The 16,064-nt window shown below is 47.5% G+C and overlaps 4 protein-coding genes across 4 annotated transcripts; 3 read left to right on the top strand and 1 right to left on the bottom strand.

Annotated features, from left to right (window-relative positions):
• Nucleotides 1-413: 413 nt before the first annotated feature.
• F5147DRAFT_767803 (cytochrome P450) lies at nucleotides 414-2,456 on the top strand (the record flags this gene model as incomplete). The annotated part of the gene is made up of 11 exons (XM_041440910.1): nucleotides 414-609; nucleotides 661-985; nucleotides 1,032-1,180; nucleotides 1,231-1,346; nucleotides 1,399-1,521; nucleotides 1,583-1,772; nucleotides 1,829-1,910; nucleotides 1,962-2,078; nucleotides 2,127-2,137; nucleotides 2,191-2,320; nucleotides 2,375-2,456. 11 exons carry the CDS (start codon nucleotides 414-416, stop codon nucleotides 2,454-2,456), a joined length of 1,521 nt encoding a protein of 506 aa, XP_041299173.1.
• Nucleotides 2,457-2,574: 118 nt separating this feature from the next.
• F5147DRAFT_668041 (uncharacterized protein) lies at nucleotides 2,575-3,323 on the bottom strand. Its single transcript, XM_041435318.1, has 3 exons — nucleotides 3,086-3,323; nucleotides 2,956-3,034; nucleotides 2,575-2,899 (listed from the first exon to the last, which is right to left on the bottom strand). Exons 1-3 carry the CDS (start codon nucleotides 3,134-3,136, stop codon nucleotides 2,820-2,822), a joined length of 210 nt encoding a protein of 69 aa, XP_041299172.1. The 5' UTR covers nucleotides 3,137-3,323; the 3' UTR covers nucleotides 2,575-2,819.
• Nucleotides 3,324-3,841: 518 nt separating this feature from the next.
• F5147DRAFT_767802 (cytochrome P450) lies at nucleotides 3,842-5,884 on the top strand (the record flags this gene model as incomplete). Its single annotated transcript, XM_041440909.1, has 11 exons — nucleotides 3,842-4,037; nucleotides 4,089-4,413; nucleotides 4,460-4,608; nucleotides 4,659-4,774; nucleotides 4,827-4,949; nucleotides 5,011-5,200; nucleotides 5,257-5,338; nucleotides 5,390-5,506; nucleotides 5,555-5,565; nucleotides 5,619-5,748; nucleotides 5,803-5,884. The coding sequence occupies 11 exons, from the start codon at nucleotides 3,842-3,844 to the stop codon at nucleotides 5,882-5,884; spliced, it is 1,521 nt and encodes a 506-aa protein (XP_041299171.1).
• Nucleotides 5,885-13,019: 7,135 nt separating this feature from the next.
• Nucleotides 13,020-15,068, top strand: F5147DRAFT_648134 (cytochrome P450; the record flags this gene model as incomplete). The annotated part of the gene is made up of 11 exons (XM_041433260.1): nucleotides 13,020-13,215; nucleotides 13,267-13,591; nucleotides 13,638-13,786; nucleotides 13,836-13,951; nucleotides 14,008-14,130; nucleotides 14,186-14,375; nucleotides 14,432-14,513; nucleotides 14,565-14,681; nucleotides 14,730-14,740; nucleotides 14,794-14,923; nucleotides 14,987-15,068. The coding sequence occupies 11 exons, from the start codon at nucleotides 13,020-13,022 to the stop codon at nucleotides 15,066-15,068; spliced, it is 1,521 nt and encodes a 506-aa protein (XP_041299170.1).
• Between the last annotated feature and the right edge of the window lie 996 nt (nucleotides 15,069-16,064).

Here is a 16,064-nt window from a genome sequence, read left to right as displayed (position 1 = left end):
TAGACAGACTGGTTATCAGTCTAAGACTTTGGTTCAAGAGTCTACTAATATGTAGGTTGGCCTCAGAGTGGCCATTTACCGGACGAATCCCACTGTAACACCCACTATCTGACGGTAGCGAAAAATTCGCCACCGGGCGGGCGGTATTAACTTCAACAGGTGACAGTGCAATGTACGAAACGGTACTTGGTATTGACCGGTATAAATTGACTTCCGAGTCTTATCACTAATACTTGACATGTAGGTTTCTACTGAGGGAGGTTGATGATCCGCACTGTTTTCAAATAGGGAAGCCTCGTGATGCGCCCAAGAGTTATAAATAAGATGGTCAGTATTGGACTTCTTTCATCTGATCCTGCAAGCTCCATTATAACCCCACTTTCGAGTCGATCATCCTCTCCTGGTACTAGATCATGTTGGCTCTCACCAACGTCACTGCGCTCGACCTATGCCTTGCTTGTGTCGGAGTATATCTGCTTAAGCAGGTCTTCAACAAGAAGAACCCTCCATATCCCCCTGGTCCTCCGGGGTGGCCTCTCATTGGGAACGTCCTGGACATGCCATACATCAGGCCCTGGCTCACCTTCACAGATTGGGGCAATAAGTATGGTGAGTGTCTCTCGTTTCACACAACCTTGCATTTCAACGTCTTGTCGACAGGTGACATTTCGCATATTAATGTTCTGGGTCGACACATCGTGGTGGTGAACTCTGTCAAGATCGCGATGGACATGCTGGACAACAAGAGCGCTATTTACTCCGACCGTCCTATTCTTCCTGTTGGTGGCGAACTTATTGGCTGGAAGAACGTTATGGTTCTCCTCCCTTATGGGGACCAGCTGCGCCGGCACCGCAAAAATTTCCATGGCGTCATTGGCACCCGCGCCGCTGTGGCCATATACAATCAGGTCGGGGAGGTCGAGACTCACCGGTTCCTCAAGCGTGTGCTCGCGAAACCCGATCAACTGCCGGCGCATGTTCGACAGTACGCATCGTTTATCGTTGCATCGACACGATCTTGATTTTTATAGCACCGCTGGCGCTGTGATTCTGCGCATATCTCATGGGTACGAGGTGAAAGAGAACGACGATCCCTTCGTCGACCTTGCAGACCGCGTTATGGCCCAGTGGTCGCATGCCACCGCTCCTGGTGCTTTCCTGGCTGATGTTGTGCCATTCTGTAAGCCATATCATTCAGACGTTTACTTCCAATGGCCTCACCACTTTTAGTGATCAAGGTCCCTGAATGGTTCCCTGGTGCTGGCTTCAAGCGTCTGGCCCGCGAATGGCGCGACAACCTTGAAGAATTGGTTTGTGCACCCCACAAGTTTGTCGTGGATCAGATGGTGACAATCATTTATAACTCTGCGAGTATGCGGTCAAGTTTGACTTTCACAGGCTGCTGGCATTGCCCCGGAGTCTTTCACCTCGAATCTGTTGAGAGGCGATAGTTTGTCAGCGGAAGACGAGCACATTGTGAAATGGTCTGCTGCAGCCCTATACGCCGGTGCTTTTGACACAGTTGGTCCCTCGTTCTATATTTCTGACAATCATCTTCTGAGAGCGGTACACTTTTTCCCAGACTGTTGCTACTATCGATGCGTTCTTCCTAGCTATGACGCTATTCCCTGACGTGCAGAAGAAGGCTCAGGCCGAAATAGATGCTGTCATCGGTCCTGATCGTCTTCCCTCCTTCGCCGACCAAGACTCTCTCCCCTACATTGGAGCGCTTGTTAAAGAGACCCTGCGATGGCATTCTGTTATCCCTACCGGTTTGTGTGTTTCATCTAACGCATTATCGAGTTGCCGAGCGGTATTTCAATGTCAGGTTTTGCCCACTGCGTCTCTGAGGATGACATCCACGACGGGTACTACATCCCAAAAGGTTCCTTGATCTTAACTAACATCTGGTCGGTACCTCTTTTTCCCGTATTCAACATTTGAACAGAATATGATGGCAGGTTCATGATGAACGACCCGAAGAGATACGCTAACCCTTCGCAATTCAATCCTGAACGCTTTTTAGGCAAAGAGCCTGAGACAGACCCACGCACGATCTGCTTCGGTTTTGGAAGACGGTAAGCATGCAGCAGGTTTTTGTGCCATGCTAACTTTCTGCTCTGCAGTATTTGTCCAGGTATACCCGACTCCCAAATTATATTCTGACGTTGAATTCATTTTCATCTACAGGTATTTATCTCGCTGAATCCTCGGTCTGGTTGTCCGCTGTGATGTCACTGGCTGTGTTCGATATCTCGAAGGTCGTCGAGAACGGTATTGAGATCACCCCTGAGGTTGATCCATTGTCAGGCACAATCAGGTATGTTGGATATCTGATCACGTCCGGCACTGATCCAGATGTATATCCTTCTAGCCACCCTAAACCCTTCAAGTGTTCCATGAAGCCTCGCTCTTCCAGAGCCGTCGCGCTCATTGAGCAGAACGTTGACTATTAAGCGCGTGAAGATGAATCACAAAGCTGAGGCAAGCGCCGATTTTCACACCTGACATCTAGGTCCATCATAGTTTGAACATTGTATTATAATGCAGGATCGACTGTCGCATCGCGCTACAATTGTACATATTTTTCTGTTCCATGTTGTTGACAGTCCATACTCTGGCATTAAAGACGCTTGTGGTCTACACCTCAGGCTTGAATGTCAGAAATGTGGGGTTGGACCAGGGAGAGCACAGTAAGTTCCCTGCTTATTGCCGGTGGACCTTCAATGGGTGAAGATGATCGATTTGCAGATGAAATTAGAGGATGGTACTGGCTGCCACCGGAGAGAGGTGACGACTTGATATAAATAGCTGGCGTGTCACAACATGCTGATCACGTGAGCACAATATACATGTGACACCACAGGGACAAATAAAACACAAGTACAAACATCAGCAGGTCAGATTCTTCAACTCGCACTCTTTGACACACACAGACCTATGCATCTTCGAAAGCAGAACCCAAGAGTCTAAGATCGAACAACCCTTCGTGGGCCTTGTCCCTGACATAGCCTGATACGGTAGCTTCAATAAGGTACTACACACTGCACGACAGAGATCACCGCCGCTTAAACTCAGCCCGAAGCACCAAAGCCCCCTGGCCCTGTCCATAGACTCCAACGACGGCTCGCCTCATAGACAGACTGGTTTAGTAGTCCCAGACTGGTGAGAACTAGAACGAGACGAGTCTCAGCGTGTGGTTAGGACAACGCTGAGGTGTTACGACGCGAAACGGCGCTACTGATATACAGGCATGGTGGACTCGTCTGTGGCTGAGTGTCGAAGGTGAAACTGTACTGTACGTAGCATATGGTGCAAGATGATAACAAGAAATATGACGCAAGTGACATATGCTGCCAATGTCTAAATGAAGACGTACGATTGCCAACTAATTAGCCTCCAGACTTTGGCTCATGAGTCTACTAACTTGAATATGTAGATTAGCCCTAGAGTGGCCATTTTGTCCCACTGTAACACCCACTCCCTAGCGGTAGCGAGAAATTCGCCACCAGGTCACCACCAGGTGCGCGGTGTTTAGCAACAGTAGTGTAATCTACGAACTTCGTACATTGCACTGTCACCTGTTGCTAAACACCGTACTTGGTAATGAGCGCTGAGTCTTATCATGATATCACTAATGCTTGATGTAGGTTCCCACTGAGATTGATGATCTTTTCTATCCGGACTTTTTTCAAAATAATCAAGCCTCGTGACGGGCCCAAGCTTAAGTTCAGTTATAATTTATAAATAAGATGGTCAGTATAGGAATCTTTTCATCTCGTCCTGCAAGCTTCAATACAACCCCACTCTCGAGTTGATCGTCCTCTGCTAGTACTAGATCATGTTGGCCCTCACCAACGTCACTGCGCTCGACCTATGCCTTGCTTGTGTCGGAGTATGTCTGCTTAAGCAGGTCTTCAACAAGAAGAACCCTCCATATCCCCCTGGTCCACCAGGGTGGCCTATCATTGGGAACGTCCTGGACATGCCATACATCAGGCCCTGGCTCACCTTCACGGAGTGGGGCGAAAAGTATGGTGAGTGTCTCTTGTTTCACACAATCTTGCATTTCAATGTCTTGTCGACAGGTGACATTTCGCATATTAATATTCTGGGTCAACACATCGTGGTGGTGAACTCTGTCAAGATCGCGATGGACATGCTGGACAACAAGAGCACCATTTACTCTGACCGTCCTATTCTTCCTGTTGGCGGCGAACTTATTGGCTGGAAAAACGTCATGACTCTCCTCCCTTATGGCGACCAGCTGCGCCGGCACCGCAAAAATTTCCACAGCGTCATTGGCACCCGCGCCGCTGTGGCAATATACAGCCAGGTCGAGGAGATCGAGACTCACCAATTCCTCAAGCGTGTGCTTGCGAAACCCGATCAACTGCAGGCGCATGTTCGACAGTACGCATCGTTTATCGTTGCATCGACATGATCTTAATTTTTATAGCACCGCTGGCGCTGTGATTCTGCGCATATCTCATGGGTACGAGGTGAAAGAGAACGACGATCCCTTCGTCGGCCTTGCGGGACGCGTTCTGGTCCAGTGGTCGCGTGCCACCGCTCCTGGCGCTTTCCTGGCTGATGTTGTGCCATTCTGTAAGCCACAGCATTCAGACGTTTGCTTCCAATGGCCTCATCACTTTTAGTGATCAAGGTCCCTGAATGGTTCCCTGGTGCTGGCTTCAAGCGTCTGGCCCGCGAATGGCACGACAACCTTGAAGAATTGGTTTGTGCACCGTACAAGTTCGTCGTGGATCAGATGGTGACAATCATTTATAACTCTGCGAGTATGCGGTCAAGTTTGACTTTCACAGGCTGCTGGCATTGCTCCGGAGTCTTTCACCTCGAATCTGTTGAGAGGCGATAGTTTGTCAGCGGAAGACGAGCACGATGTCAAATGGTCCGCTGCAGCCCTATATGCCGGCGGTTCCGACACTGTTGGTCCCTCCCCCATATTTCTGACAATCATCTTCTGAGAGCGCCACACTTTCCCCCCAGACTGTTGCTACTATCAATGCGTTCTTCCTAGCTATGACGCTATTCCCTGACGTGCAGAAGAAGGCTCAGGCTGAAATAGATGCTGTTATCGGTCCTGATCGTCTTCCCTCCTTCGCCGACCAAGAATCTCTCCCCTACATCGGAGCGCTTGTTAAAGAGGCCCTACGATGGCATTCTGTTATCCCTACCGGTTTGTGTATTTCGTTTAACGCATTATTTAGTTTCCGAGCGGTATTTCAATGTCAGGTTTTGCCCACTGCGTCTCTAAGGACGACATCCATGACGGGTACTACATCCCAAAAGGTTCTATGGTCGTGACTAACATCTGGTCGGTACCTCTTTTTTCCGTATTCAACATTTGAACAGAATATGATTGCAGGTTCATGATGAACGACCCGAAGAGATATGCTAACCCTTCGCAATTCAATCCTGAACGCTTTTTAGGCAAGGAGCCTGAGACAGATCCACGCACGATCTGCTTCGGTTTTGGAAGACGGTAAGCATGCAGTAGGGTTTTGTGCCATGCTAACTTTCTGCTCTGCAGTATTTGTCCAGGTATACCCGACTCTCAGATTATATTCTGACGTTGAATTCATTTTCATCTACAGGTATTTATCTCGCTGAAGCCTCGGTCTGGTTGTCCGCCGCAATGTCGCTGGCCGTGTTCGATGTCTCGAAGGCCGTCGAGAACGGTATTGAGATCATCCCTGAGGTTGATCCATTGTCAGGCACAATCAGGTATGTTGGATATCTGATCACGTCCGGCGCTGATCCGGATATATACCCTTCTAGCCACCCCAAACCATTTAAGTGTTCCGTTAAGCCTCGCTCCCCAAGAGCCGTCGCGCTGATTGAGCAGGACGTTGACTATTAAGCGCGTGAAGATGAATCACAAAGCTGAGGCAAGCGCCGATTTTTAACCTGACATGTAGGTTCGTCATAGTTTGAACTTTGTATCATAATGCAGGATCGGATCAGTAGTTGGTGCAAGCGTGGGTGGGCAGCTCGTGCCAGTAGAGATATGTAGGATATTGATTTATGTAAACATTGTCAGCACGTATAGCAAATCTCGAATATGAAATGGCAGGTAGTTGAATAATTGATTTGAATCTTAACTAAATACTACGGCGAAAACTTTTCCCAGAGAAATCTACTTCAGAGCACTAAATAAGCTTGATCAATACTATCACGAAAGTGGGAATAAATAAAAGCAAGTTACCCTGCTCCTTGCAGAACACTAGACAACCGTTAACTTCACTGAGCATCACACACTACTGCTAGTTGATATATGCATACGTTCTTGAAAAGCGATTGAGGTCATGCCGGTTGCTGCGTCGGAGTCGGCCACGAGCTTGGCATTATATTCTCGAATGCCAAGGATCAGGCGTGGCCCTAGCACAGACATCTGCACGACCTCAGCAATTTGAAGAAAGCCGTACAGAGTCTGAGCGCCTATGGAATTTTGACCCTATAGGAATGATGAATCGTGGTCGCATACAGAAGTGAAAGATTAACATACCGTCGAGATCAGTGTGGGAGAGAAATCAAAAATGATGTGGGTGCAAGAAACAGCAACAAAGCTACCATAGCGGACCCTTCAGTGAAAAAAGGAATAAGAATCACGATATGAGCTTGCCTCGCAAAGTAAACCAAGTGAGTTTTCATCAACACCGTGAAACAGTCCTCGATAAACCCTCCCGTCGAATGTCGTTGTAGTTCACGGAAGTGTTTTACAGCAATCCAGATTGCGAGACATAGTGCGAGGACCTCCCACACGGTACCGAATATCCAAGTAATGGAATTTAGAAGTAGAATAACTTCCGGATAGGCAATCGCGCACTGATGAGTGCCGGAGAAAATGAGTTCCACTAGTATTCATCAATGAGCCCATGCACGTTTGTTTTCATCCACAATTATGCGCACCCCCTGTAGTACGCATCGTTGTTATTACGACTGCCACTCCGTTGAAAATGGCAACGGCCAGCAAGGTGACAATGAGAAATATCAAGATCTTTCTGGATCCTTGATACATGGCATATAACCGAGTGATGATGATGACTTGCAGTATGTTCCAGTCAAGTCAATATCACCGAGGTATCGCAAGTGCCAAGCTCACCCCACAGCATTGGTAATACCAAAGCAGTCGTCACATTCCGTGTGACGTACATAATGAAGCCTGATGAATTTGGTCAGTGACCAGCCTCGGGTACCACACACTCCAAACAGACTCACATCTATGACAGTATAGGGTGGTAGTCATGAGTGAACTAAGAAGCTAGCAAAGAACCACACCCACTCCTATAGGACACCACGGTTAATTGGAGGGGATAGTAGGCCTCTGTGCAGAAGACTTACTGTATCTGTCAGCGAGATAGTATGAATATTGCCTGTATGTTGTTGGTCAGAAGAAGCAAAGACAGAGAATGTGTACTAAGGTGACATACCCACTACGACCAGGCTGATTATGAGAGATATATAATTAGCACAACATCGACTGTTTAGCCTTCCGAACATACGCAGCAAATAAGAATCCAGGGTAGCGCACCTAGGGTACTTTCAAGTCAGCACAACATGAAAACAGCGACAAACAAGCTACATACGCCGAGATACAGAACTGTCATTAAGGACCAACGTTGCCTCTGTAATTGAGTGTATTTTCATGAGTGTTCCTCTGACATGAGACTCTACTCACCCAGATCAGTTCAACCTATAAAACCATTCTTAGCGAGATGGGTGCTCCAGTCATAGCATCGACATACCTCTTGCCCGAATGTAAGTGCTGAAAATACTTGTAAGATATCAACAGTCCTCAAATATTATCATGCTCACCCCAATCATACGTCACTCCAACAAAGGCGGCAACTGCGAAACCACAACCAAGGTTAGATCGAAACATCAGCTTCAACATCTGATTGCTCTCCACGAACGTGAAAAATAGCTGAAAAACCGAAATTCATCGATGGTCGGCCACCAAGTGGGATCATTCGAAACTATGGTCATATTGACAGAGAATGGGTGTGGTTGAGAGATGAACTTGGTGGTCGTATCACGATGGCATTCGTGCTAGTTATACTGCCATCCAGTGCTTGGATCACCGAAACGAAATCAAGGGAGAATGACCATTCTTGGTTTGATTGGTTGAAGTAGACATTTTTGCATGAAGAAAGGTAAATTAATTTAAAGGCTCATACATATTGGCAACGAAACATCTGCACGAGCGAGACACTTGAACACTGCAAAAGATGGAACAACATCAAGAACTGTTTCGTGATCTCGTCGCCTTGTTTCCAATGCCATTTTTGCTACACATGCATCAGTCCATCAATGCAACTTCATCTGTTTGTCACGTACTGATCATGGTGCGACCGTCAAAAAGCCTGTCATCTCCCCTCTTTTCGGCTCGCCAGCACAGGCCCGGGGAGCATACCAAGGTCACTCAACAAATTCACATTGCATCGGCATGACGCTAGACCAGAAAAGCTGGCGTCAAAATAGGGGAGATCGACACGAGGCAAACAAACTCGCATCCTACCTGGGCTACCGAAGCCTCCCTGCGAGCACATATCTCAATGTCTCATCTCGTCCTCAGACCATCTGTCGCTTCATGCACACCCTCCACCCTCTCGCTCACTGCCTCGGAAAGGCTATATCATCAGGATGCCAGAAATGGTGAGCGCAGAATATTTGATTTGTATCGTGGAGTTGGGTGGTGAGATCTATCAGGTTTCACCAGATACGTCCTTGTTGAGATTCCGTGATTGATGTATGATAAAGATGCAACACCACCCTATATCAAGAGAGCGTCGAGAGAGGAAAATGGAGAAAATGATACCTAGATGTACAGTAATTGACGGTGGTAAAGTTCAGTTGACACGCCATCAGAGTCAAAGTCTGAGGAAAAAACTCACACACGCCATACAGCTGCCAAGGCACACCATCAACATTTATAAAACCATACCACTGGATCCATCATGCAGTTGATGCCAATTGGAAGTTCTTCCGTTGACTCACGCTTTCGTACGGTAGCCTGTGTGAGAATGTGGATTGGGGCGCCGTCTATATTTCGCATGAACCAGCTACTATAACGACGCTCGAGACTACACCGACACCCCAGAACTCCGACTGACAACCAAGATCCGAGAACGTAGAGAATGCACAGGGTGTGCACAGACAGGTGATGAATGCAGTTCGGCCGTGGGGTAGATGGTGGTCATCCCTTTTCGGCGGGTGTACCACGAAAATAAATTCATGCAAATAGAGCACTGGAAGAAACCGCATCGCAGGAAGCCCAACTTTCGTTCTGACGATTATGTAGTCGATGGCAAATTGATGCCCATATTCTTCCGAAATAAACTTCAGTAGCATCCCTGCCTCGCTGCCTTCCCCGGGAGACTTGACGAGTAACGAAAATATAGGAAGGGCCTAAGGTGACTGATGAAAACGGATATAAACTTGACGCGCCACGCCTCTAGAGATCCACATTACATCCCGTAGTTGACGTTTTTATCGACGTACATACCTCGATGCTTCACATTCCTCCTATGTCGCAAGTCCTCTGTCCAGGCCCCAGGGATCAGTCACCAAGTGATGCACACTTGCTCGCTCTCTCCTGCCGGTCAGTGGAACCCCGATGAAAACCGATGCGAAACGTACCACACTAGATCCTTCACAGTTGGTGTCATATTCAAACCAACCTGGATGTTCTTGAAACAATTTAATCACTTTGCATGTAGCATTCGGCTGTGGCAACGCGCAGCCTGTTGCATTTCCAGGTCTGTTCAACTTGCCTTGGAGCCAAACATAAATGCTGCGTGCACTAGGACTTTCAATTTGCGTCAGGGATTCAGAATAAAGTTCAAATTTGTAAAATAAGGATTTGCAACTTCGAGTAACAAGGCAAGAAGGTCAGAATCGACACTAAGGGTGATTGACGCGAAACGGATGCGTTGTCGTGTCACGTGAGAGATACATCTGTCCGCAGTGAATACAAATTCTCTAGTGACTCTAATGACCTCCTTGATATCTTCCTTGCTCTGAGTTTGCGTGAAACGAGAACAAAACACCGAGCTCAAATGGCGAAAAATTTGATGGCCATGCTGTTCTAATTGAAGTGAATCCTGGCACAAGTCGATGGCCTCGTTGAGATCATCGCTCGCTTCCGAATTGGTTTATCTAGTTTTGAGCGCGAGAGCAAAGTTGTTAAACATGAAATCACGATACGGATTCCCAGGTGGACGTAATGTCACTGCCTCGAGCCGGAGGCTGATGGTTCTGATGATGTCGTTAACATCACCGCGTTACTTGAAACGATCGAGGAGGGCCGAATCCTAGGTTGTTCAATGGAAAATTATGACATATGTGCTCAACAGGGCGCAGGCGCAGGTGCAGTGCTTCTTCGTCAATGATGTTGTATGCACTCGTTTAGGTCATCAATGCCACTGCATTATTTGAATCGTCGTCCCACTGCTTGTGCAAGCTCGTGGAGCGCTCTGGGATGGTATTTGTTGCCCGGAGGACAGAGCTCAAGCACGACTCCTTGAAGGTGGATGCTTCATTGGGTGCGTGAGGTGGAAGATTGTTGCATCAGTGAATTAACGTTATTTGCCCCCGCTACGATGCTACGGAGGAAGGTGCCCTCTGGACAGAGTGGCAATAGCTTGTAGGACAGTTGCGTGGATTCGTGCATATAGATGGTGGTGCGCTCCTTGCGGTAGCATCATGTCAGCGCTTCAGAGAAGGGATATATAGATAATGGATAATCAGACCGGCCTTGTGGGCGTAATGCTAGGGCTTCGCGAAAGAGATAAAGTCAATGTCTCGGGGATCCTTTCCAATATAGCCTTTGAGGCAGGCCCACGCGAGGTTGGTGAGAGCTGCTGCTTGGTCAGGATAGCCGACCGGACATTGGTCCAGGACCAACTGAAAATGCAGTACGGTATGTTCAGGTGAGAGACAGTCTTACTTGTCACGTATGTGGCAAATCTTTCATAGCCACCATCTGTGTTCCGAGCAATTTGACATTCACCGACACGGAGTAGGTATTCTGTCAACAAATGCCAACACCACAGAGGCTGATAACACTCACGTCAAGCAGGGCGCTATCCTGAATGTCGCGATGATGTAGAACAGCGGCATTCGGCGTAAGAGAAGGGTGAACACGACGGACGAACGGGAAGGTATCTACGAGATGTGAGTATATACGCATGAGTGAAAAGGAGGTGACTCGCCAATAGTTTCATTTCCATGAAATTCCAAGTTTTCTCCGTTGCCCAGCATTCCGATCGAGCTCGAAAGAAGCCCTGATCTCTAATGAAAATGCAGGCGATGCCAATCTAATGATCTGCAAACAGAAGTTCAGTCCTCAAGTTGTGTCTGAAAGTTTCAATGAGCTTGTACAAGGTTGCATAGTATCGGCCCACGCTATAGAATTCGGACAATAAGACTCCAATGGCTAATTTCCAGCGCCTGGTCAAGTCGAGACAGTACGTGCTCAGAAGGTACTTGTAAATTTGGCCCGCTGACGACTATCAGTGTAGTGAGGATCACGAGACAGATACGAAGGTGGTATGAAGCGACCCACCTTCGATTTTGATGTATCGACCTTCCAAGCTATCGGGCATGATGGTACGATGAAGCAAAACGACAAGGATGGAGGATGAAAGAGTGGCTGAGAGTTCAGGTTAAGTTGTACTTGCGCTGCACGTGTTGTTGACAACTGTTCGGCACGATAGACGCTTCAAGGGGAGTGTGTGTTAAAGAACTTCAAAAGAAGTGGACAATGTCAAAGATAGCGAAAACGGCACATCATGCATCAATGCATCATGGTTGAGGGGGGGTGTTGTGGAAACAAAGGTAACAGTCTGCCATCGCAGGTTGCACAGTTTCGGACGTTGTTCGGACGCATTCCAAATGGTTCTGAACTGAAAATTAATGTTCCACCAATCCGATAGAAGAGATATATAAATAGAGCCCCCTGACTACTACTGTTCGGCTGGCGATAAGGTATATGACCTCGGAAACCAACTCATTGGCTGAGACCTTAGGTTTACTGAACACAGCTACACTTGATAGAACTGCTGTATATGTGCATCAGACGCATACCAGCTATAAGCGAGGACTGATTATGTAAATTTCCGAGCGGTGAACGAGGTCTTGTTCATACCTTGCTGTACGTACTACTACGGAGGCGAACAATCTCGGACTGGTACTATGACCCAATGCGGAATGCACAATCAATGGGTGATGCGCAATGCACTCCAGAGCTCACAACTCTACATATATTTCATTCGGTAAAGTCAAGATCCACCCAGATCCCATCAACCTATCAACATAGGAACTTCAAGATATATAAAATACACCATTCTGAATCTACTCCAGGTGTTTCTATGTTACAATAGAACACTACTACAGCTTGCTATTCACGATTCATGAGCAAACCGTGACAGTCAGGCTAGATCAGGAAATCACACTCTCGGCTTGATTGAGTCTCCGCTTTGTTTGCATCTGGTGTTAATTGAATGGGTGTGAATTCTTCGCTATGAGCACTGTCGGACTTTCGATACAATTGTGTATTGGCCGAGGTGCCGCGCGTGACATAGTGTGACGAAGTTGTGCATTTCTGTTGTTTTTCGACATCTCAACTTCCGGTGCTGCCGCTGCAGCAAGCTCACAACGAAATAAAAGAAATTCTTGTTGGGCCTAATGCGCAGAGACCTAAGGTATACACTACAGTAGATCCGATATGAATATTTGAATATGTGTTGTTGTTGTGATGTTATTAGCAATATAAGTGAAATTTGTGCATTTCCCATGGAACGATAGTAAGAGTCACTCATCACCGGACTATAGCCTTCCGAAGTGGGCCTAATCATGATGGTGGCGAACAATTCCCTACCGGTGTTGTTCAAATAATGAAGCCCCCAAGACTCTCCCCTCATCTGATCCTTCAAGCTTTCAAGTTTCACTACAACCCCGCTCTCGAGTTGATTTTCATCACCTAGTATTACCTCATGTTGGCCCTCACAAACGTCACTGCGCTCGACCTATGCCTTGCTTGTGTCGGAGTATATCTGCTTAAGCAGGTCTTCAACAAGAAGAACCCTCCGTATCCCCCTGGTCCTCCGGGGTGGCCTCTCATCGGGAACGTCCTGGACATGCCCCACATAAAGGCCTGGCTCACCTTCACAGAGTGGGGCAAGCAGTATGGTGCGTATCTCTTGTTTGACACAATCTTGCATTCCAACGTCTTGTCGACAGGTGACATTTCGCATATCAAGGTCTTGGGTCAGCACATCATAGTGCTGAACTCTGTCAAGGCTGCGATGGACATGCTGGACAACAAGGGCACTATTTACTCTGACCGTCCGGTTTTGCCTGTTGGTGGTGAACTCATTGGTTACAAAAACGTTATGCCTCTTCTCCCTTACGGTGACCGTTTACGCCGGTACCGCAAAAACTTCCACAGCGTCATTGGCACCCGCGCCACTGTTGCCATATACAGCCAGGTTGAGGAGGTCGAGACTCACCGATTCCTCAAGCGTGTGCTCGCGAAACCCGATCAACTGCAGGCACATGTTCGACAGTACGTATCATTTATCTTTGTATCGACACGATCTTGATTTTTAGAGCACCACTGGCGCTGTGATTCTGCGCATCTCTCATGGATACGAGGTGAAAGAGAACGATGATCCCTTCGTTGACCTTGCAGACCGCGTTATGAACGAGTGGTCGCTTGCCACCGCTCCTGGCGCTTTCATGGCTGATGTTGTGCCATTCTGTAAGCCATAGCATTCATATATCTGCTTCAAACGGTCTCACCATTCCAGTGGTCAAGGTCCCCGAATGGTTCCCTGGTGCTGGTTTCAAGCGTCTGGCCCGTGAATGGCACGACGACCTTGAAGAATTGATTTTTGCACCGTACAAGTTCGTCGTGGATCAGATGGTGACAATCATTTATAATTCTGCCAGTGTGCATTGATTGAAGTTTGACTTTCACAGGCTGCTGGCACTGCCCCAGAGTCTTTCACCTCGAATCTGTTGAGAGACGGAAGTTTATCAGCGGAAGACGAGCACAGTGTGAAATGGTCTGCTGCAACCCTATATGCCGGCGCTTTTGACACTGTTGGTCCCTCGCTCTATATTTCTGGCAATGATCTTCTGACAGCGCCACACTTAGACTGTTTCTACTATCAATGGGTTCTTCCTAGCTATGACGCTATTCCCTGACGTGCAGAAGAAGGCTCAGGCTGAAATAGATGCTGTTATCGGTCCTGATCGTCTTCCCTCCTTCGCCGAACAAGACTCTCTCCCATACATCGAAGCGCTTGTTAAAGAGGCCCTACGATGGCATTCTGTTATCCCTACCGGTTTGTATATTTCATTGAACGCATTATTTAGTTGCTGAGCGGTATTTCAATGTCAGGTTTTCCCCACTGCGTCTCTGAGGACGACATCCATGACGGGTACTACATCCCAAAAGGTTCCATGGTCGTGACTAACATCTGGTCAGTACGCTCTTTTCCTATATTCGATGTTTGAACAAAATATAATGACAGGTTCATGCTCAATGACCCGGAGAGATATGCCAACCCTTCGCAATTCAATCCTGAACGCTTTTTAGGCAAGGAGCCTGAGACAGACCCACGCACGATCTGCTTCGGTTTTGGAAGACGGTAAGCATGCAGCAGGGTTTTGTGACATGCTAACTTTCTGCTCTGCAGTATTTGTCCAGGTATGCCTGACTCCCAAACTGTATTCTGACGTTCAGTTGATTTTGGTTTACAGGTATTCATCTCGCTGAGGCCTCTGTCTGGTTATCCGCTGCGATGTCACTGGCCGTGTTCGATATCTTGAAGGCCGTCGAGAACGGTATTGAGATCACCCCTGAGGTCGATCCATTATCAGGCACAATCAGGTATGTCATATATCTGATCTGAGTGATCACGTCCGGCGCTGATCCGGATATATACCCTTCTAGTCACCCTAAACCCTTCAAGTGTTCCATTGAGCCTCGCTCTTCAAGAGCCATCGCGCTGATTGAGCAGGATGCTAACTATTAAGTGAGTGAAAAATGTATCACAAATCTGAGGCAAGCGGTGATTTTCATACCTTATATCTAGGTCCGTCATAGTTTGAACTTTGTATCATAGTGCAGGATCGACTGTGGTGTCACGTCGCGATACAATTGTACACATATCTTCCTGTTCCATGTTGTTGACAGTGCTGGTATTAAAGACGCTTGTGGTCTACACCTCAGGCTTGACGCATGGTAGTTACTTTTGACTCCATCCGAAGTCATCACCACGTCCAAAACCTGACATGTCTGTTTCTGGGTGCGTCACTGTCACCGTTTTGTACCACGTCAACAAGCTGTTTGATGTTCGGTGTGCGATGCTCAGACTAGTGTACCTCGGATCCCTTGAAATTATCTTCATCACCCAGAGGCGCTGAATCCCAACTACATAAAGGACATATGAACATCTTTTCATCCAAGCTTACTCGCAGCCGTCTTAGCACATTACTTAACAAGGTACATGTATCCCCCCAATGGCGCTTCATTAACCATCCCAACACCACTCGTATAAGTTCGTATTTATACTAGTAATTTCTGTCTTGTCGGAAAAAAAGCAAAGGCAAGCTCCTCCAGAAGCATTAACCTCATTCCAACCCATTCGACATGCCTCGCACCAAGTTGCGTATGCGCGAGTGTTTTCCGCGCATCGTGTAGTTACTTTAGTGAATTTCTGTAAGCCGGTGAGAACACAAGGGTAAGACTTTGAATGAGGCGAGAAGATGAATCGAGGACGGATTGCTGAGGACTCGCTCGACTTGGCTCTCGAGCGCCCATTTGCCCGAGTAATCGTAGGAGTGATTGGCGTCACACAGAGCGACGAAAACTTTGCCCAGACCTGTCTCGAAATCTACTTCGAAGCACTAAATAAGCTTCATCAATACTATCACGAAAGTGGGAATAAATACAAGCAAGTTACCCTGCTCCTCCCAGAGCACTAGACTACCGCTAACTTCACCGAGTATCACACTACTGCTAGTTGATA

This window comes from Suillus discolor (assembly GCF_016758755.1).
Source record: "Suillus discolor strain FC423 chromosome Unknown F5147scaffold_3, whole genome shotgun sequence".
Classification (NCBI taxonomy): domain Eukaryota; kingdom Fungi; phylum Basidiomycota; class Agaricomycetes; order Boletales; family Suillaceae; genus Suillus; species Suillus discolor.
Note: the sequence above shows the minus strand (reverse complement) of the source record. Positions and strands in the feature narration are given on the sequence as shown.